General features: G+C 32.1%; 2 protein-coding genes across 2 annotated transcripts in view; both read right to left on the bottom strand.

Moving 5' to 3' along the window:
* LOC105324304 (relaxin receptor 2) overlaps nucleotides 1–5,468 on the bottom strand; it is a 36,550-nt gene extending 31,082 nt beyond the window's left edge. The window contains exons 1-4 of the mRNA XM_020065530.3: nucleotides 5,387–5,468; nucleotides 5,034–5,272; nucleotides 2,990–3,071; nucleotides 2,798–2,896 (exon numbers count right to left, since the gene is read on the bottom strand). Of these exons, the coding sequence (XP_019921089.3) occupies nucleotides 2,798–2,896; nucleotides 2,990–3,071; nucleotides 5,034–5,195 (343 nt within the window). The 5' untranslated portion in view covers nucleotides 5,196–5,272; nucleotides 5,387–5,468. The remainder of the gene's footprint in view (nucleotides 1–2,797; nucleotides 2,897–2,989; nucleotides 3,072–5,033; nucleotides 5,273–5,386) is intronic.
* A 261-nt stretch (nucleotides 5,469–5,729) lies between these two features.
* On the bottom strand, nucleotides 5,730–11,777 carry LOC136276144 (plasminogen-like). The gene is made up of 4 exons (XM_066087243.1): nucleotides 11,536–11,777; nucleotides 10,610–10,861; nucleotides 10,226–10,483; nucleotides 5,730–6,004 (listed from the first exon to the last, which is right to left on the bottom strand). Exons 1-4 carry the CDS (start codon nucleotides 11,762–11,764, stop codon nucleotides 5,730–5,732), a joined length of 1,014 nt encoding a protein of 337 aa, XP_065943315.1. The 5' UTR covers nucleotides 11,765–11,777.
* Between the last annotated feature and the right edge of the window lie 11,218 nt (nucleotides 11,778–22,995).

Here is a 22,995-nt window from a genome sequence, read left to right as displayed (position 1 = left end):
ATTTGATCGGAAAGCATTGTAAACATATTCAAAATATAAGTAATATAAGAACTCTAATAAAGTATTGTGGTGTGATTTATTGAGAATTGAACATAAGAATACTTGGGGAGATGTTAGTTTTATCAATCATTCGCTAAAAGGTATGTAAATTTGCTTTTATTTCTCGGCCAGGCTTTCCTCTGTCGATGTTTACGATATAAAAATCCGACTAGAACAACACTACCCCGTGTATATTGAACTTGAAATTTTATACGTATTGTTAGTTTAATCAATGCTTAACTTGGAAAGTGCTGCTAGAATCCCATTATGTGTGTTGTTTTAATGCAATTTGCCGTTTTCCGTGCAAACTTTATAAAAGTTGGAAAGGTTTTACGAGAATCTGATGAATAACTTTTTAATAAGGAAAAACATAGGATTCTAGCAGCGGTTTTAATTAAACTGAGATATTTTGCCTTCACTTGGTATGTTTATTTTATTTTGGAAACCGCGGGGTAGTGTTGTTCTATCTCATTTTATGTTAAGGAATATACGTAAGCTATTTATAGTTGTCACGTGATAATGCACCAATGTGGCAGTGATGTACTACCCGATTTTATTGCACTGACATCTATTTTAAAGGATGATACTAAGTTTTTGATCTCATTCAAAATAATTATTTAATTTCACGATTTTGAATACAACAGTCAAAATGAGACGGCATTTTGCCCATATGCTTCCTTAACACCCCCGCGTTTCTAGCAAAATACACACGTGCATCCAGCAAGGCGTGAGACTTTGTTTACCTCCAAGTTACACATGTGTTTGAAAATCAAGCCCGGGTCTTTAACCCCCCCCCCCCACCGGAAACAACACGCATCAAAAATTTAAATGTCCTCGCATTATTACAAAACTGGGATAGTTAGACCTCTTACACATTGTTTTTCATCTTGTAAAAAAAATCAGCTTCTGTTGCGTGCGGAAACGCCCCGAATTCAAAGGAAAATTCGGGAATTATTTTGCCTCGGCCACGTCAGTGGAATACTGTTTTGACACCTGCACGCGCTGTCTGAGTTAGGTCGTACGTACAATAAGTCCATAAATACCACAATATGCAACTTTTTTTATATGCAATTTTAACATCACCATGTGACTGTATACTCAGTACATTTCCTTATAAAATACGTAGTGATGCATTTGTTATACAATGAATCATAACTCGTCATGGTTACAAAAATCGAAGATATTTCAAAGTTCATAATATAAATAAATTATCTTCTTTCTGCTTTAAACACTCTTTGAACAAATTTTACGGGTTCATCATTTGTATACGAGGGTAACACATAAACAGTGTTTCCCTAATTATAATAAGACGAACTTGTTTTTAAATTGAATTCCCGTGTAAAACAAAATTATCTATAGTATCGTTGTTTACAAATAAATCCACGTGCGTTGATCTGCCGTATCTATAATGCTCAACCAAACTAGCTGCAATCTTGCAACAAAATCAAAAGATAAAATTATCTTGGAGACCGTGCCCGATAAATAATAAACCTTTATATTAATTTTTATTTTTATCGGGCACGGTATCCAAATAAAATGTAAGCTATGAACTAAAATAATATTTAGTGAATGTTTACACCTTATCGTATTCATCCGTCATTTCTTATTTAAACAACCTTATTTACGTATGCAATGTGGCAATAATCCGGGAGACACAGTTGGGTTTTTTGGTGCACAATTTAGTTGAATAAATGGAACAAAAGTCATGTAAACATTTTTCCTATGTATTTGTATGTTAAACTTTGAACCCCGCCTGGGGCCCCAATTTTGGTCCTGGGTCACGATTTTTACAATTTAGAATCCTTACTATATATACAAGCTTTTGTGTTTATATTGGCATTTCTGGTGCAGTGGTTCTTGAGAAGAAGATGTTTTAAACATTTTTCTATGTATTTCTATGTTAAACTTTGAACCCCGCCTGAGGCCCCGGTTTTAATCCGAGGGTCACGATTTTTACAATTTAGAATCTTAACTATATATACAAGCTTTTGTGTAAAAATTGGCATTTCTGGTGCAGTGGTTCTTGAGAAGAAGATATTTAAAGACACGCACCCTATACTCACTGTTTCGCAATTATCTCCCTATTAAAAAGGGCTGTACCTTTGTTTTTGACAATTTATAATTCCCTTCCCATAAGGATGCTTCGTACCAAATTTGGTTAAATTTGGCCCAGTGGTTTTTGAGAAGAAGTCGAAAATGTGAAAAGTTTACAGACGGACAGACAGACAGACAGACGGACGGATGACGGACAAGAGGTGATCAGAAAAGCTCACTTGAACCTTCGGTTCAGGTGAGCTAAATACTTAAATAGGATTTTTCTATTGTTTCGTATCTCAGTAGGTCGGGTTGATTCCTTGGGGACTTACATTGCACCCACATTTTGCAAGGCATTGAAACCTCAAATATCATAAAAGCGTAGATACCATTTCGAATGAACTATTTTTTCTCAATTTTCAATAATTAGGAAATTAGAATCGTGAAAAGTAAATTTTTTTTTCAAATCTAAAATATAAGAAAAATTATCATTTATATAAACGAAAAAGAAATTAAAACAGTTGCAGAATTTAGGAAAAAATTTAAAAAATTGTTAAATTCGAACAAATTCCGATTGTAATTAAACTGATCTCAAACAGAACAAAATAAGGCAGAAATCTGTCTGATTCGTATGGTGTATATTATGACAAATCTTTACTTTATGAGATTTGCAAACTTCAGAAGAAAAAATTATGACAATTATATAGATCTAAGAACTACTTACCACAATTCTCTTCGTCACTTTTATCGGGACAATCCTCAACCATATCACAAAATTTCTCATTTTGAATGCACACGCGGTCCTCCAGGCAAGCAAAGCAATCTTCAATAACAAAAATTTAGTGAATGCAATATACTTTAAAAATAATGGAGAAAAGTATTTGTGTAAGATTTTGTCTTAAAACTCAACTGTTACCTTTGCATGGTGTGTTTTGTATGTGTATGTACTTTATCTCAAAATTTACTAAAGATGCAATGGGAACTGGTGTCATGATTATCTAGTAAAATAAATAAAAACATCTTAATATTTCAAACAGAGTATGAAACAAGGCTCTTAAACTTTTAAAAGCTGACATAAATTCATAAAAGCAAATGTCGCCAAATAGTTTCGATCACTCCTAAACTACAAGGGTATATTTACCGACCGAAGAAAAGTTACTGTCGATTGCTTTACAATCATGGCATTCAAATGCACTGACTTATAAATGTTAAAACCAAACATTGTCGTAATATTTTTGAACAAAGAAATAATAAAAGAAACTTCAATCAATAAAACATAAATAATCGGTGCTGTACTCTTCGAAAGAATGTTCAATGTATCTACAATACGATATTATAATAGAACGATGCACGAAAACGTTTTACAAGGATTTATGTACGTGTGCCTGAATTTCGGTTTGTTTTGTTTCGTTTTTCATAGTATATTCCTTACCAGTGCAGAGGTTGCCATATTATTTTAGTGTACATCGACTTTTTTCAAACCTTTCAGTTCAAATAACGCGTTTGGGTGAAAAATTACCCGCATGCGGTAAAGCATGTATATGCTCACCCTTTATTATAATGGGGTGTATAACTGTACCCTTTATTTTCAGTCGCAGAGCTATATGCAAGATACATATCTCTCAATCCTTTGTTATGCAAACATCATGCTATGATTTACCGGTAAAACTTCATTTTAAGCTAAAAAATGCGAATATATATATATATATATATATATATATATATATATATATATATATATATATATATATATATATATATATATATATATATATATACAGTTAAACTTCGGTATCTCGAACACCGATATATCGAATACCACGGATATCTCGAGGTATATATCTGGTCGCGACCAGTTTAACTATATAAATGATTATAAAAAAAACCGGTATGTCGAACACGGTAATCTCGAATACCCCGCTTATCTCGAAGTAAACTTACGGCCCCAGTCACTAAAAGACATGCGTTATTTCGAAGTCAAGTCAATTAACCGCCTCAGTAATTTCACACCTTCAGTGCACTGTCTCTCTTTTACGCCGATTTTCTGGTCTATTGAACAGATCCGTTAGTATAGCACGGGCTATTACTGAGGTCACCTGTGATTTTCACGCCTTAACAGCCCCGCGCTGTTGAAACCCTTTCTTCATAATTACGCAAGCCAGGTTATCGACGATGCTTACATAGTGACATCGGATGACATGATAATTAAACATAACTTGAAATGATTTTTTTGTAAAGACATAAAAGTGAAAAAGAAATCAAGAAATTAATTAAATACTTCTTGAGTTATATGAATTTACACTAGAGACTAAATCCTCGGTACCCATCATCTCTGATAAACAATCTAACGAAGGACCCGGTCTTAATCCCGGGAGACAGTAAGATGATCTGGCAATAGTGCTTGCCATTAAAACAAAATTTAAAAATTCAAGGCTATAACAGAAGTCGAGAAGGCATAAGTAATGTCGATTTTAGTTTTCCGTTTTTGTTCTTTTTACCGTAATTGGTTTATCAATTTACCTAGAGTAATGTATATCCGGTTATGAGAATTGCTGACAAACAAAGACTACCGCAAGTCTTCTTTTAAAAAGTATTGCTTTTCAAGATAATTTAAGAACATTTCAGGTTTATACAAATGAAATAAAACACATTAATTCTTTGAGTGTTTTATCATACACTATGAATTACGATAACATACATGACTATATACATGTGTGTATACATGTATAGAAAAAATATGTGCATTTGCGTGTCTAGAAACATTTAAGACCGACTTTCATGAACTTCGATATCTCGAACCCTCGGATATCTCGAAGTTTAACTGTATATATATATATATATATATATATATATATATATATATATATATATATATATATATATATATATATATATATATATATATATATATATACTATCTTCCATTTACAATCCAAGAAGATTTCTTAAAATTCTCAAACCTGGTAGCCATCGGATGAATAGTCTATGTTAACTTTTGTAGGCATCCACTTGATGCTATTCTTGAGACTCGTCAAGTTTTGTTTGGCAGTACTTATATCTAAACGTATGCCTTTGCTACGGTATTCCATTTCTAAACAACTTCCAGTGTTTGTGAATCGCATATTTGGTAATCTCAGTGTGGGTAAAACTGGTTGTTGAGCCGTCAAATTAGCTGAGAGTGTTAAAGCTAGTGTTTTGTCTACAAGCAAGTAGTAAAAATAATTATAACATTACATAAACGATGTTTGTAACTTGATATAAGCCTTAAAAATAAACATACAGTCAATATAAAAAATTGGACTATACAACTTACTTTCAATTTCATTAAGAACCCATTTGGTTGTTTCATCGTTTATTTGGTCCAATGTACAGTTGCTTTTGAAGAAGTCACAAATATAATCTAAAACATATACATGTAAATGATATTAAATGTTAATTTCGTTTGACGTATATATACCCAAACGAAAGGCGGGGGATGCTATAAATACCAATCACAAAAATCGAAGGTGTGTTACCTTTTCAAGTGTAATAATTTAAAACTGAATTTAATATCTACCATTTTAAACGTATCATCGCATCAAATACCTCGCTTTATTTAATTTAGATACAAAAAGGTCCAGGTGAGTTTAAAAAGACATTACAACAAGTACAACAAGCTAATATGCTTTCTTGCCATTAAAACAGAGCGGGATACCACAGGTCTGCCAGCGCACATTGGGATCAACTGTGTAGCACCAGGGAGCTGACTTAAATTTGTTTGGATTTCGACAAAAATTTTCTTGCGCAGCGAGAGTAGCTCCAGGAAAGCTGATTCTTGGGTCTGGTTGGTGAGGGGTAGTTCTATCCCAACGTTGACAAAGTATTCCTTCACTAGTGCTGTTTTGTTTTCCTCTGTACTCTGATCCAGTTTCTGTAGTCTTACAGTCGTTGCCTATTTCAGTTTAAGTAACATTTGTTGAATTTACAAAGCATTTGTTATGTATTGCATTGAAGTTTGTTTATTGTTATAAGCAATGCAGTTTACATCTATAAGGTAAGCGTCTTGTCTATTATTTTTGAACAACATATTGTGTGTAGAAACTTAACATGGTGTCAGAAGTTCGAAGCTGCAACTAAGGATAATGGGGCAACTGAAGCCTCCTGGCTAAAAATTGGATAGAGTGGGTGAAAGACATTAAATTACTGGTAGCTACATTTTGAACGTAGCCGGTATTAAAGTATGTGCACGCTTGGTCTATAACACTTTTGGGATATCGGCCAACGATGCTAATAACTTGATGGTTTGAAAAACAATAAAAATACATGTACTGTGAACCACGTATGATTTTAACATACATTAGGCATGTGTTTTTCAGGGGTAACTATGGTCCGGATGGGGACATAGACAATTCTGTGACAAATTTTAAAACTAGAGTGCAGCCTTGTGAATTCGGAAATTTATCTAACGGATTAATTAGAGACAAAATAGTGTGTGAAATTTAGGATAAAGCACATCGTGCGTGTTTACTCAGAGAATCTGATTTGACATTCGCAAAAGATATGTGTGTAGGGCTCAGGAAACGATTAAGAGACAGATAAAACGTCTGAAAGGTAGTAAAGAACAACCGGCGGTAAGTCAGTCAAAAGGTTGAAGAAACAGAGACATATCTGGAAATCAAAGGCTTGACAGTTCTAATGGGAGGTTATGTCGTAATTGTGGAAGAAGACACATGAAAGATGCATAACCTGCATTTGAAAAAAAAACTTGTCACCGTTGTCACAATAAGAATCGATTTGCCAAATACTGTTTGACAGAACTACATTTGTATCTTACATCTTACAAGCCGATGAAGAATCTAACGAAGATACAGAACTTTTCATTGGAACCATACAGATTAATACAGTAGATCAAGATCAGAATGACTGGATTGAAATCTTGACATTTAATTACAATCATGTAGAAATCATGCTGGACACAGGTGCCAAAGCCAACAATATTTATAAACAAGTCTTTAACAAGTTAGATATCAACGATCAGCAGCTTAAAAAACACAGGTCAAAGTGGTAACATACTGCGTAACTTAAAACAACACAGAAGGATATCAAGACTTTGGAAAGTTTCACTTGTCGATGGAAAACCTAGTAAAATCGTATCAAGATGTTTTCAAAAAATCGATCAAATTCCTGAAAAGTCACCTCAACCTTGACGAAACTGTTACTCCGGCCAAATATCCATCGAGAAAGATCCCTGTCGCACTACGTAATAAAGTGAAAACATCACGTTTGAGAATGGAACAGTTAGGGGTTATCGCGAAGCAAGATCAACCCACCGATTGAGTTCACAGTCTAATTACAGTGCGTAAATCTAACAATATAAGACTTTTCATTAGCCAAAAGAAATGAATCTTGCGATTTTGAGAGCATTATCATTTAAAAACAGTCGACGAAATGATTGAAAACCCTCCGCAAGTCAAAGTGTTTTTGAAGTTTGACGCAACTCATAGATTTTGGCACATCAAACTTGACGAGCACAATGTCTAAGCTATTGACATTTAATACCCTTTTTAATCGGTACATATACTTGCGATAGTCCTTTGGAATAAGCTACGCGCCAAAATATTTTTTAAACGAGTACAAGAAATATTTTGAATGTAAAGGAGGTAGCGTTTAAAGTGGTTGAAGGATTACTTTGCAAGCCTCCGTGGCTATTGTAGTTTCTAAATTGGGAAAATTGTGACCCCCGGATTAATACTATGACCCCAGAAAGTGTTTAAAGTTTAACTGGAAATATAGAGTGAAATGTTAAAAAAACCCTTCTTCTGGAGAACAACAATGCTTCAATCTGTGAGATTACTTTGCAAGCATCCTTAAAAATGTAGATTCTCAAATTTATAAAGTTGTGACCACCGAACTAATACTGGGGCCCAAAAAAGGGGTTCAAAGTTAAACATAGAAATATATGTTGAAAAAGTTTAAACATTGTCTGCCAAAGAAAAACAATGCTACATATTAGGAAATTATCATGCAAGAACCCTCAGACAGTGTAGATTCTAAATAGTTAGAAATAGCATATTCTACTACATAGAAAGTCACAAGGAACTGTTGTTCAGGTAAGCGACGTGGCCCATGGATCTCTTGTTATCTCTTACGATAGCATACCATTGCATTGCGCCTCCGTTGTTTGCTTCCCTTGACTGATTGCTTATAATTACGTGACCATTTATTGGAGTTGCGAAGACTTGTTTACGTCACCGATTACAAATCAACGAATCATAAGTAAAGAATTGAAATAGAGGAATCTCTAGAATCTCTATCTCTAGATATTACTCGTTCGAAAACTATTTGGGTATATCCCTCTAACTATTTTTAGAATCGGTAGGACAACAAAGTAGTGCCTTTAAGCAAAATAGTCCCTATACTTGCAGAGGGTATATACATTTATTTGGACATTTTAAATCAGAATGCTTGACACATGTCAGAAAAGAGGATTTGCAATTTCAAAAACAAGTATCAAAATTGAATTATCATTTGAAGAAAAGAATTGAAATTGTTTGATGTACACCCTTTCCAAAACTGAGAAATTCCCTACTTTTACTTTCATTTTCAGAGTTGTTCAATACAGACGCATTTTGCCGGAAAACGAATCTGACTTCACACCACGAAATTTTAACAGGGAAGAGACAATTTGATGAGCTTTCATTCAAGAGGTCCCTCGTTGCTGAACGAAAAATAGGGCCGAAGCTATGAACCATAACGTTAACATTACCGCCTATGGAAAATGCATTCGTGGACTATACCCATTTATACGGTCAATAGTGTTCAAAACAGTGTACTAACAAACAGATTTCAAAATCAAAAGTCTAGAGTTAAAATACAAAACATGAGCAGAGCAAATACGGACATCTACAATAATAAGCGTAGGATCAGGTGTCCTGGGGGGGGGGGGGTGTGAGCAGTCTCTGCTGAATAGTAATATCCACCGTGTGCTCTTTGTCGTAATCGGGAAAACGAGAAAATCCGTAAACAAATCGATGATTAATAATTGCCTTACAATAAACATGAAAATCGTCAGTCAGCATTCGACCAAACAGAAGATCGTATTTGTTCACAAGTTCGTTTTATCGACTATCGAGACTTCAATCGAAACTGTTGATAATATTGTTTCAACTTGTTTATCAGTAGCTTCCATCGTTTTAAGGAAGGAGTCTTCTCGTTATCAAACATACTTCTTATAATAAGAAACTCATGAAATTTTGACACTAAAACAGATTATATAACAAAATAAATCCATCAGTTTGATCAAATTGTACCTCTTTTGTTTTCGCATATAGGTCAGGTCAAGGTCACTACCTTTTTTTCTCAACTTAACAGATGAAAAAAAAGTTCTTTGCAGTTATGCAGACATCTGTTTGAGATATGAAGATTTTATTCTTCAATGAAATAATAGAAAATCAGCTTATACTATAGCTACTAAGTTGGAATAAATAATGGAATTAAAATTGATATGGCTTAGCCCGCATTTCCTCTAATTTCTTAAATTTTTAAGATATACCTTTTTATGCTTCCAATATTAAAATATTCCTATTTTTATGTATTATGAAAACTTTATATATAGATATGAATTGACGAAAAAAGCTAATATATTGACCAACTGATTTTAGTTTTTTTTTTTTTTACACAAATCAATGTATAGAATGGGCGCTTTAAAAAGCTTATAAAAATGTAATTTGATAGGCAAATTTTATTTTAAAAACAAATTCTGAAACCCAAGCATCAGCATCCTACGCCAATATTCCACCAAAAATAAAGTCCTTGTTAGATTCTAAACATTAATTACTATTTATATGCCAAAATGTATGATAGTAGAAAAGAAAGAAAATATACTATTTTAATTTCCTTTCATCTTTATCTAAATAACAATAAAATCCAATTTACGTTTGACAGTGAGTTGAAGTCGAAAAGCAGAAAAGACTACTTCATTATAATATAACAACATTTTCAATAAAGAAGTATGTACAATAATTGTTTTTTTTTATATCATACATCAACCGAATGCAAAATATCGGTGTGTTTACGTAACACCAAAAATCAGAGAGAGAGAGAGAGAGAGAGAGAGAGAGAGAGAGAGAGAGAGAGAGAGAGAGAGAGAGAGAGCTGGTGGTGTCACACTTACTTTTTTTACATTCTGGAATCTTGCAGTACTGAAACCTAACTCTGCTATTTACAGTAAAACACCATGGCATCGTGTCGTCATTAGGATTTCTACAATAATTTTCGTGTTCGGAGGCAGAGAGTCCCATGAATCCTACTGAGAAATTATGTTGATGTGGTTCCATTGAATCCCAGCGTTGACATTCTTCTTTGTCAACCGTTTTATTCTCGGTCCCAAAATAGTCTAAGCCTTTGGGACTATTAACACATTCTGTATCATCTGAAAAACAAGTGTTTCCAAAAAAACTCGGACTAAGATGTGTTCAATAACATTATTAATTTATAATATATCAAGTTTTTATATCAGAATAAAACCTATTAAATAATTAGAACAAATTATACTCACTACGTTTACAAAATGGAATGTTGCAATAATCCCAAAATCCACCAGATGGTTCCGTAAAGCACCATGGCGATTGGCGTTGGTCGGGATTTCTGCAATAATTTTCATGATCACTTAGTTTTTCTGTAAAATCGCTGTTGTTGAAATATTCGTGTTTTGAAATGTTTACGCTATCCCATCTCACGCATTGACGCCCATTGACTGTGCGTGAGATTTTCCCGATGTATGCTTCTCCTTTGGGAGTGTCTCTACATTCTGTTAGCAGAAAAAATGTTTTATCAAAAAATAATGAGATTATTAGAACAAACGGCAACTTGTAGAATATACACTGTAAGAATCCCTTATGTATGTATACGTAAGGTTTTTTGTTATAAGATATGTCTCTTTTTAATGATTCTCCTGATAATATGAAATCAATGATTGGAAATTCTACAATTTCTTCTTTGACATATCCCTTATTTTATCCAGCATAATTTTGTGAGCCGTAAATTGCAAGTCGTTTCTATGGGAGAAACTGTAACCGTTCGGCATATCAACCTGCATTTTTCAGGTAAATCTAAAGACCTGCAGCTAAAATTACTGTTACTACATGAACGTACAGCGTCTTCTATTACTTACATATCATATTCTTAATACTGATTAACATTTACCGTTTGATTTCAACAAATGATATTCGATTGAGATTCTTGAATTTAATGATTCTGATTTATCTTTAACAAATCCGACTTATAAAAGATTTAATAATTATTATGTTCTTGAACAATGAAACAGGTCTGTAGTACTAAATTCAAATTTGATTTATTTATGGTAATTTCAAATTAAAATATATAGATATATCAAATAACATTCTAATTTTTTCCTTCTGTTTAATCAAGTGTTTTCAATCAAATGTTATAAAAAAAAAACATGAAAAACTGGCATCTGATTACCACAGACTGGAACATTACACCATTCCCATCTTGTGTTCCTGTCTGTTGTGTAGCACCACAGGTCGCTATAATAACTTGGATTTCTACAGTAGTTTTTGTTTAAATGAGCTTGTTCTTGCAGTCGGAAGAAAGTATGCCTATGAGGATGCTGACTGTCCCAGCGTTGACAAGTTTTTCCGGAAATGGTTATTGAAACGTCTCCATTGTAGTCTAATCCCTTTGAAGTCATTTTACATTTTGAATAGTCGATAGCTAAAAAAAATATTTTTTTATTTAAATACATTTGCAGTTGGTATATATTATAAAATATGATACTATATGGTTGTGGTTTTAAGTGGAATGACATAAATAATCTAAACACTAAGAACGTCATTTCACATAAATACTAAATTGATCAATCATCCATACCTTTTGAGGGTCGTAAAGAAATTATATCATAATAGAAAGTGTTCTTTGCATTTAATTTTAAATCACTAAAAACTTATGAAGATTCACTCAATATAAGAAGTTTAAAAAGAAGAGTTCAAGAACCTATTAAGTACGATTATTTTGGAATAGTAATAAATTTTTAAAACCAATCTTAGAATTGGAAAATGCTTAAACATTACTAATAAAATTTTGTTTCATAAAATGTGTTTTACTAAAAGTTTTTTTCATTGTGTAAGAAAGTTTATTAGTGCAAATATTGAGATAACCGACCAATCAAAATTAAAATATTTTTTCTGCGACTGCACTTTTACTTTACCTTTAATATTCATATTTTCAGATGTCTTTTTCTGTGATACCCATAAGGATCATTTTTTAACCCTTAAACCCAATAACATGAGTGACACAATATGGGCGTGTCTTATAGCATAACTTAAAAAAGGTATTGACTGCGCTGCGTAGTAATACATAGCATGTGCTACATTAAAAAAAGTGGTTTAAAAATATTGTTTTAAATAGTGTAAATAGGAAATAATATAAAAATAAGGAATAATGAATTATTTTTTGAGTATTATGAGGTGATAATTTCAGTGGGCGTGGTCAAATCCAATGAAGCCCGATACATAATACATTTTTGACTTTACAAAACAATTATTTGAGAACTTAGAATTGTTGATTTTTCTTTAGACCTTAGTATAAAATATATCAAGCAGGTAATAGAAATAAACTGCAAAAATAAGAAATTTAAGCCAAGTCCTCAAAAACCCTTTGCAGATCTTATTAAGAAAACTCGGTAATGCTGTGGCGCTAATTAGCGAATAACTTGAATTGTGCCCTTAAGTTTTATATATAAATCTTAAGGGCACAATTTATATATAAAGGAATAAGGAATCATTCTTTGGGTATTATAAGGTGATTATTTTGGTCGGGGCGTGATCAAATCCAATAAAGCCCGAAGGGCTTTATGATATATTTGATCACGCCTCGACCGAAATTATTATCATCTCATAGATTCAGAGAAAGATTCTTTATTACTTATATTTTTATAATTTTAAGCCATCGTACAATTAAATCTTTAACTATAAATAAGCAAATCCCGCCGGCGCCTCAATTTGGCGTCATTTGCATTATGGGTTATATAGTACAAAATCGATACGTAGTGTTATCACAGACAAAGACACTGGATTATATATATATATATATATATATATATATATATATATATATATATATATATATATATATATATATATATATATATATATATATATATCTTTTTGCTTGGTTGACGCCATGGCGTGATAGTTTCAACTGCAGATATTCAGTGAAATTTGTTGAAAATAGCTCGTTTGATGTGTAAAATTGATATTATATTGTGGAATAAACATAAATGTCTCGAAGTATAATCTATTTTTGGGTTCGGGTCAAAAACATGAAGAGGGTTTAGCAAGCCTAGCCCTCTGTCACGTTTTCTTTACCCGCCTTAGTATAGTTTAATTAATATATTTCAAGACACTAACCATGTATTTTATTATAATGACCCTTAATATGTAATGTTATATATTTATTTATTACTTAAATGTGTCTTAATGTTTTAATAATACTATAAAGATCACCATTTCTGTCTTTGTCAAATAAAAAATAGGCATTATCTGACAAACTGGGAAATTGGGCATGCAAAAAACAACTTTGATAAGACCCCTGGAACAAACAAGGAGGTAAAAGGGTTTTTTTATTTGACCATTTGATGCTTTTTAGCAATTACTTTAATATGTAGAACAGAAAAAGAAATCCTTAGGGCAGAAGTTAAAAAAAATGTGCAAAATTGATACATTTCAAACAAAATCCCATAGGGTCCTATGTTAAAAATTAATAAACTTCGAGATGACTCCTTGAACAAACGGTGTGGTAAAAGTCTTATTAGTCTATCTTAAAATAATAAGTATATCAGTAGAAATTTATGTAAAAAATTTCATTAAAAAAATCTAGGGCAGAAAAAAATTAGACCCGGCCTCGTTAAATAGGAATGAAGATATAACCTAGAAAAAACAAGGAATGTTTTATTGATAATGTGTGTAGGGACCTGTACCGAGAGTAAAAAAGTCGCTGATATATGAAAGCATGCAAGCCATAAAACCAGGTATCGCTGTCGTATTTATTGTGGACAATAGAAATTTGACAACACACAACTCATTGAATCTTTCTAAGCAATAATCATAAGCAGAGAGGTATAGATAAACGGGATATGCAATATTTACTATGATTCTTTTCCATACTATGACCACGCAAGCCTCGACAAGTTTGTAAATCTGTTCAATCCCATGCAGTAAAATATATCTTTTTGTAAGTGATTAGGTTAGACCATTCTTAGGGAGCTTCTGTACTCGAGTACTTGTGCCTCCACATGTGAAAAGCATCAGATCACACGTGTGTTTCTTTTAAAGTTTATTAATAAGCGCTTGTTAAAAACGCTGCGATTGGATCAGCTACTCGTAACTGCAGCCAATCCTAAAACGGAGTTTGCCATCGAGGTTTCGTAATGTGATCTGCCAAGGGTTTATGGGGAACGAAGTGGACCGAAAACATTTGCGGGCGAAGATCAAATTTTATTAAAAAAAAAAAAAAGAAGGAAAAAGTTATTATACTTCTAAAATTATCGAGATTGTTCAACTAAACATTGGGTTGTTTAGTTGAATTCATAATGCATTATCATAGTGTGTAGCTTTGTTTTTTGTTTAGATTGAAATAGATGATATCGGGTTCTATCGAATTTTAAAAAATAATATCAAATAACAATTTAAATTTTTATGATCATTTTCTTTTTAAAACATTATCCTTATTGTTCTTGACATGCATGTATACAATATATACTGTACTAATTAAGACCAATTTAAGGCTCTAAAATTTAATAAGCAGACAAGACATTGTGTCCGTTTGTTTATGAAATAATGCCAAAAATACAATACAGATCTATTTCAATCTTTTTTTAAGAATTCTATGTTGTATATCGTAAATATCTATTGAATTACTTTTCTGAATTTTTTTCCACTTACTCTAAACAAAACTGAGCCAAGTGAATATTCTTTACACAAGCATATCAACTGAAAACCTAACAATACACCTCTGCGAATGTGTTCGGGATGTTTTCTTTATCGTTGCTAAGTATGTAATAAATCCAGAGGTGCTCGAATGAAAGTTCACGAGACTTCACCGAGATTTTTTCAGTTCCTGTCAAATTTCGAGCGGAAGTATAGGTGTTCGGATAATATTCTCAAAATACGTAAGTACTGGTCAATTTTCATATCATATCCTACTTTGATTTATGTTAAAACATCAAAATCTTATAAGATGTTTGTCTTATTTCACCATCTAGCGGTTATTTAAATTTAACGATGATATTCAGAACAGAGTTATCGTTCGTGTTCAACCACGTGTAGAGTGGCTGAAAATATAAACATTGGGTTGCTAAATAAAATCATAGCCATGTTTGATGCTTGTGGTGTGCAATACTATGTTTTAAAAAAAATAATGGGTGAATGTTTTGAATAAAAACTTAGTATATCGAGCCATTTTCAACGAACATATTGCATAAAATAGTATAGTCTCTTTCACTATTGATGTTATTACTAGGTCAGGCGCGGATCGAAAATTAATTCCTTTGGGGGATCTCTACTACGCATGTTAATCGTTGCTACAGCAGAAAAAAAACTATTTTTTTGTATTGTCACATTTATTTCTAAAGCACATTTTATCCACCAATTAATGAAAATAAAGTTTAAAATCAATATACGTCTAGAATTTATATTTAATAACAAGTACCTAGATTCTATAAAATAGACTATAAACACGAGGCACGATTTTTTACTGCGAAACTGAAAGGGTCAAATAAAACCACGTGGTCTAAAATTTAAATGACAATAACATTCGCAGGGGTGAATAGAAGAGTCTTCTAGAGGCTAGCTGTCTTTGAAAGAATTGAATGGGTTGACTGTAAAAACAAGTTCCATTTGAGTAACCACAAGACTTGATGTGATACCTGGCTGACCCAATTGAATACCTTATTGCGCAATACATCAAGCTATTGAAACCCTTACTATAATTCTGTTTTTTAAAAGATATGAAAATTCATTAATTAACAGATTTCAAAATGACCTTAGCCTTCGACCTTTATGTCATTTTTTTTATACAATTTATTGATTCCTTATAACCAAGAATATAATAACACATCAGAAAATAGCATATGGTGAAAACAGATTTACAATATATATATCAGGTTTTTATAAACTAAAAATGTACACTGTATATGTATATGAGTTAATCAGAAAAAAGGAATAAAATCAACATATGTTGAAAAAACATATACGATATATGTCAAGTTTTTATGAAATAAAGATGCTACATGTATTTATACATGTATGTGTTAATCAGAAAAAAAAATCCTTTCATTGAAAATTCACATGTGAATTGTTTGGCCCACACATAACAAAGGATTTTACTACCATCAGTCAAAGTTTGTGTCCATGTTATAAACTCTTGTATACAATGGAGGGACTGTCTCCCTCGGAGGGTGGGCGTATATAAATATACATACATAATAGATATAAGCTTAAATACATATTCATAGCATAAATGCATATTCATAGTAAAAATGCAAAATTTTGAAAAAAAAATCTTTTCTTTCATTTGATGTAAAAAAAAAGATAGAACTGAACAATATGATAAAGTATTCTCTTTAATATACATTCTTAACGATTTACTTTTTTCTTCTAAGTTTTCAACTCTACAGAACATTTTATATTTGTAAATTCTGAATGCAATAAATGAGAGGAAGATATTATAAAGCCTTGTTCTTTCGTTTTCATCAACAACCAAAAAAAACCCAACAACTAGATCGTTCTCGTTGCGAGCAACGAGTGGGTCTTCCCTCCGATTTATGAGTAAATGAGATAAAATCCTTCACTTTTAAAACTAAATTGTTAATCAACGCAAAACATTAGGGGAAAAAATTTCGGCACCCGAAGCTTGAACCCGGGTCGCCTGGGCACATGTCCTCGACTCTAGCGACTGTGCTACTCGGACTCTCGCTTCAGGACTTTGATGCTTAATATTTCGGGAACACATCAATCGATTTCAAAACAAATTACATATTCTGAATCAGAAAAAAGAGTCTCTATCAACCCGTTAGAAAAATATATAAAAAGCAAAAAGTTGAAAAAGCCGATTTTTTATCTTTCCTGACGGCGGACGTTTTTATGACCATGATGCAACAGGTTAAGTTAATGTCTATCCTCACTGAAAATTTCAGCCCTATATCTTTATTCGTTGTTTGGATCTCTAGCCGACAAAATTGACTTTTAAAAATTGTAAACGGACGATAACTTCCGACCGGAAGTGGTTATCAAGAAATTGAAACGGCGGTACAAACTTCATATGCCGACACATCAACCCTCAAAATTTGAAGAAAATCGAGTGAGCCATCTTCGAGAAATCGCGTGCACAAAATTTGTAAGACAAAAAAAGAATAAAAAGAATAATAAGAAAAGTGAAAAAGAAACAATAGAATAATAGTAGGGTCTTCCGCTGAAGACGGAAGACCCTAATGACATTTTTCCAAACAATTGTAAAATTAAAGCATTGGCTTGCCATATGCTAAACATGTTTTACATTTACACAATCAAAAATTAGATAGTAAATTATTTAGAAGTTTATAATTTAATTCCGCAATACTTTTATTTTTGACATTTTTAATTTTGTTGGAATATATTGATTTCCAAACTTCCTTATCTGGGATTTGGAAATCCCTACCTAGCTTTCCTTGTGAAATTATACTTTGAAATTTGAGCTTTACAAACTTGAATAAAAACATTTAATTTTGTATTCTTCGTCATTCTGTTGCATTTTAATATAGGGGATTTTAGAATAATCATACATGAATTCAAATTTCTTGAACACTTTTTGTATTATTCTATACTCGCATACTCAATTGCTTTTTTTATTTAACCTATCATATATATCTCTTGTACTTTTTAATTTACCGTTTTCTTTAAAGATGTCTTTAACATACAGTATTCCGCTTTTAATCCATTCATCAAAACATATCGTTTTATCTTTAAAAGTAAATGAAGTATTCGACCAAATTGGTTGTAATAAAACACGATTCGGTATTTATTGATCTGTCATTATTTTGCTTAAAATCTTTACATAGATAAAAACAGGTAAAAACTTGCTTATAAAATTCTGGAAAGTTTTTTAGTATACCATAATTTTCAGTCGATATTTTTGTTGTGCTCATTAAATAGTTTATATTGATATTCAGCGCTTTAAAGAGACTATATATATATTTTTTTTACAACATGATTTGTTGTACTGTATGTAGGCGGGTGGGCAATCCACGTTGCCTTTATACATGTAGCCTTTAATTTAGAGCCTATGTCGGTAATGCCTATACCCCCATCCATATTATCACCTATCATCGTATTTCGTTTGATTATGTCTGTTTTATTCCATATAAAATTGTATATTATTCTATTTATATCATTCACATAATTTCTGTCGGGAAGTTCTAAATTACTGGAAACATATATAAGCTTAGGTAAGGCAACAGAATCAACTACAGTAACTTTACCGAATAATGTTAATTTTCTCTTTTTCCATGATTAAAACAAAATTTCAATATCATGGTCAATCTTCATCCAGTTTCTATTATAACACTCGATTTTGTCGTGTCCTACAAAAATACCAAAGCATTTTACAACCTGTTTAGCTACTTTAATACCTTCTGGATTTTGAACCGGTCTTTTCAATTTCCTAACAATATGCATTCAGTTTTTGATAGGTTTATCTTTGATCCAGCTAATTTGCAAAATTTATCTATGGTGTAAATAGCATGTTTCATGGATTCTATATCTTTTAAAGTAACCGTCATATCGTCCGCGTGCTGTACATTTTTTTTTTCATTTTGTAAATTTTTCGAGGTAAATCCATGCATTAAATTATTTTCTTTAATTTTACTTGATAAAATTTCCGCAACAAATAAATATAATACAGCAGAAATCGGACTCCCCTGTCTTATACCTCTATTCATTGTGCATGTTTTTGAAATCCATCCATTGTTTTTTAAACGGAAAACGGTGTTTTTATTTAGGATTTTTATCCATTTTATAAAATCTAGTCCAAAATTAATTTTTTTCAAAGTTTTAAAAAGAAAATTCCATTCAACTAAGTCAAAAGCTTTTTCAATGTCTAGGAATAGTAATATACCGTTTTGATTATTATTTTCATAATATTCGAAAATCTCAAGTATAAGCCTTGCGTTGCTTCCAATATATCTTCCTTTTATATGTGCTGTTTGTTAATTTCCTATATAGTGTTCAATACATTTTTGCAGACGGCGAGCAAATATAAAGGCAATTATTTTGTAATCAATATTAGTAAGACTAATTGGTCTATAGTTTGTAAGCTGTGACCGTTCTCCTTTTTTGTGAATTAAAGATAATACAGCAAGTCGTTGTGAAAATGTCATTTCGTCTAAACTAAATATTTCTTTAAGCATATTATGAAAGAGTATTGATATTTTATCCCAGAAACATTGATAGAATTCAACTGTTAATCCGTCTAGCCCTGCTGATTTATTATGTTTCATGTTCATTACGGTATCTCTACACTTTTCTGGAAATTGATCACATGTATTTTGTACATTTTCAGATAAACGAATGATATTACTATTTGGTGAGTAGTTTTCAATATCAGAACTACTAAAATCTCAGGAAAACACAATGTAAATTGTGTTGATTCCAGTGCAATGAGATCCGCCTCAGGGAGGCTATACAAATATGAACTATCTCTGGAAAACACCAATAAATTGGTGTTTTCCAGAGAAAACAGCAAAAAATTGTGATGATTCCAGTGCAATGAGATCCGCCTCGGAAAGGCAAAAAATACATATGAAAATTATAATGAAAACACTTGTAAATTATGCTTATTCCAGTGCAATGAGATCTGCCTCAGTGAGGCAATAAAAATTTGAAAATTTACAGGAAAACACAAGTAAATTATGATAAAACTATGTGATGGATATCAAATACGGAATTCCATTCCTTGCTTATTACAAAGAAATAAAATAATACTAAATATGTTTGTAGATCTACATATATAACGTTATAGATATATATGATTAGTTTGAAATTACAAGAGATAATCGCCCGAAACTTTAACGCATTCTAGACAAAATAAGTCCGCGCAAACTTCTATAGAGATGAGCGTTGTCTTGTTTATTGAGGTGGACGCCGTCAAAAAGAAATTTATGGTCACACGCCTTGAACTTAGGCGAAGGGAAGAGGTCATTATGCTCCCAAAATGAAGCGAATTCAAATCTGTGCAGAGAAGATTTGAGAAGGATATTTACTTCATCCACAGTACTGTTGTAATCAAAACATTGCTTAAATCGTGGCAACAATTTACACACATGTATCTGAGCGACTCCAAATCTATAGTGCAGTACCGATACAAGAGATTCATTATTTGCTGCCAATTCTTCGGAAGACGTCGCACGTCGAATATCATTGCCCCCAACAATTAGAATTATGTTACGAGGTTTTACTTTTTCAATGAAACTCGCATCCTTGCGGAGAATGCCCGAAATAGTGCGACCTCCCACTCCTCTATAAAATATCCTATGATTTGCTCTTAGACCAAGATCCTCACAATACCTAACATCCCCATTACTTACTAGGAATTGTTGAAAGCGGCGTACAATAGAATGACCCAATATAAGTACTTTATTGGGCTCCATCAGTAAAATAAAACAAAAATATAAATCTTACCGCTTGAAAACGTGTTTCTCTACCACCCTATACAAAAGAGATGTAAACACTCATTAACGGATTTCCAAATGATCTTGACGTCATTTTGTTCGGCCATGGTTAAAATGTTTCTATTTCAAAGTGGTCTAAAGTCTCAACGATAAATAATAAGATGTTGAAAGTGATATAATGGAAATAAAACTGTTTTCAGGGGCAATTACTACTAGAAGGGGCCTGAGAACCTTTTGGTATGAATGAATTGGACAATCCTCTAATTGTTCTAAAGACATTGGTAAAAGTTCGAAGTCTCTACCTCTTATGGTTTCAGAGGAGAAGCGACAACAAGCATTTCCTTCTCAAAGATCAATAACTCTGTAAGTTCTGGGAGTTTTTGACACAAGGTCAATTGGTACTATAACTTTTAATGAGTATTACATAACGTTTAAATTGTTTGGATAATTCTAATAACAAAAACGTGACCCCAAGGTAAAAAGAAAAAAAGAAGAAGAATAAAAACCATAAAATCAAGAGGTCTTTCACCTGAAGGTGGAAAGACCTAATAAAATATTGGTGGGTCGAGCCACCTAAGATTAGTTTCATTACTTTATAAGATATTGAATAGTCACTTAAAAGAAAGAGAACGACAATCTTAAGAAAAACATAAGCTAAATCAAGAGTATCAGAACTCCGTTTAAGGACAATGCTGTGTACAGATCTACCTACCACAGTTCTTTTCGTCACTGTTATCGGGACAATCCACAATCATATCACAAAACTTCTCATTTTGAATGCACACGCGGTCCTCCATGCAAGCAAAGCAATCTTAAATGACAGAAATGTAGTGATTTGAACATACATTTTAAAAAAACTATTAAAGCAAAGTATAAGTAAACTTCTTTTACAAAAAATCAGTAGTTACCTTTGCATGGAGTGGTTTGTATGCGTATGAACTTTATTTTAAAATTCACTGAAGATGAAATGAGAACTGGTGTCATGATTACCTAAAATCAAAAAAGCATTTCAATCTAAGAATGCAATAAGGCCCCACAAATTTGAATTATATATATGTGTATGATAAATATTTAAATTTGACTTAATCTAATGTGGGTTTTTTTTACACGTCCTAAAACTTTTCATTTATAGTTTACCTACACTGTAAGTTTCGTTGTGTTTATCCGTTTTTCTGTCAACAACCCGTGTTATTACTAGTTTCATTTAGTCATGTTCAACCAAAACTTAACAAGGTGAAGAGATATAAAATAAAATATAAAAATGGGTATATTCTTGAAAAATGTGAAACTATTGGTGTCACCAAAAAACTCATTACTTCAAAAGCAACTGCACAAGAGAAAGTGTTGCTATTTACGCTTGCAAATCCTTTCCCTTATATAACAATATTTAATCTAAATGTTGTTTTCCTTGCGAATCTTAGTCAAGAGGTCACGATAATGCTTAAAAAATCTCGGTAAATACTATTTTAATGTAGACAAACTAACCGACTCCTATTAAATTTAGCCGACATCGTAATGAAAACATGTATGTTGAGGCATAAATGTCAAACTCCGTTAAAAAACCTTGTTTTTGTAGTAAAACTTTTTCTTCATTTTTTTCACAATAAAATTTATTATGTTTAAGTCGAAATCACAAACATACGTCACTGAAAATTATATAATAGCAATATGCCAAGGTAGCAAAAGTCTGTCTTATCACTTATCTTTGCTCGATCAAATTGCAATTCGTTATTACCAACCTTTAATGTATTGTCCTTTTACAATGCATGTAAACCATGTCAAACCAAAAACATTTTGCTATTCTGTCCGTATCGTATAAAACAGCTTGTCTTTAAAATTTCGGAGAAAAACAACATGCTCCAAAATCTACTTTTTTGTCTGTGATATGATTTCCTCCTTAATTGCTATTTTTCAAATTTCCAACCGATCCGTGATTAAATTCAACTGAAGCAGTGAATATCCGTGGAACTTCGATCGTTTTTTAAAATAATTTGTAGAAGTTAATTAAATTTCCTCTTATATTTTACCTATTTAAACAAAAAATGTTTTGTTGAAAATAGTGCTTTATCAATTTATACTGTAAATCAATACTTGTAATGTTGTCGAATTATTGTTGTTACGTTAACTTTTTAGGTCAGCACACAAAAACGTTAAAATGTTCTGCAGAATTTGCAATAAATGTAATAAAAAATAAAGTATATTAAATACTGGTTAATCACGTG

The sequence above is a fragment of the Magallana gigas genome, chromosome 6 (genome assembly GCF_963853765.1).
Source record: "Magallana gigas chromosome 6, xbMagGiga1.1, whole genome shotgun sequence".
In the NCBI taxonomy this organism is placed as follows: domain Eukaryota; kingdom Metazoa; phylum Mollusca; class Bivalvia; order Ostreida; family Ostreidae; genus Magallana; species Magallana gigas.
Note: the sequence above shows the minus strand (reverse complement) of the source record. Positions and strands in the feature narration are given on the sequence as shown.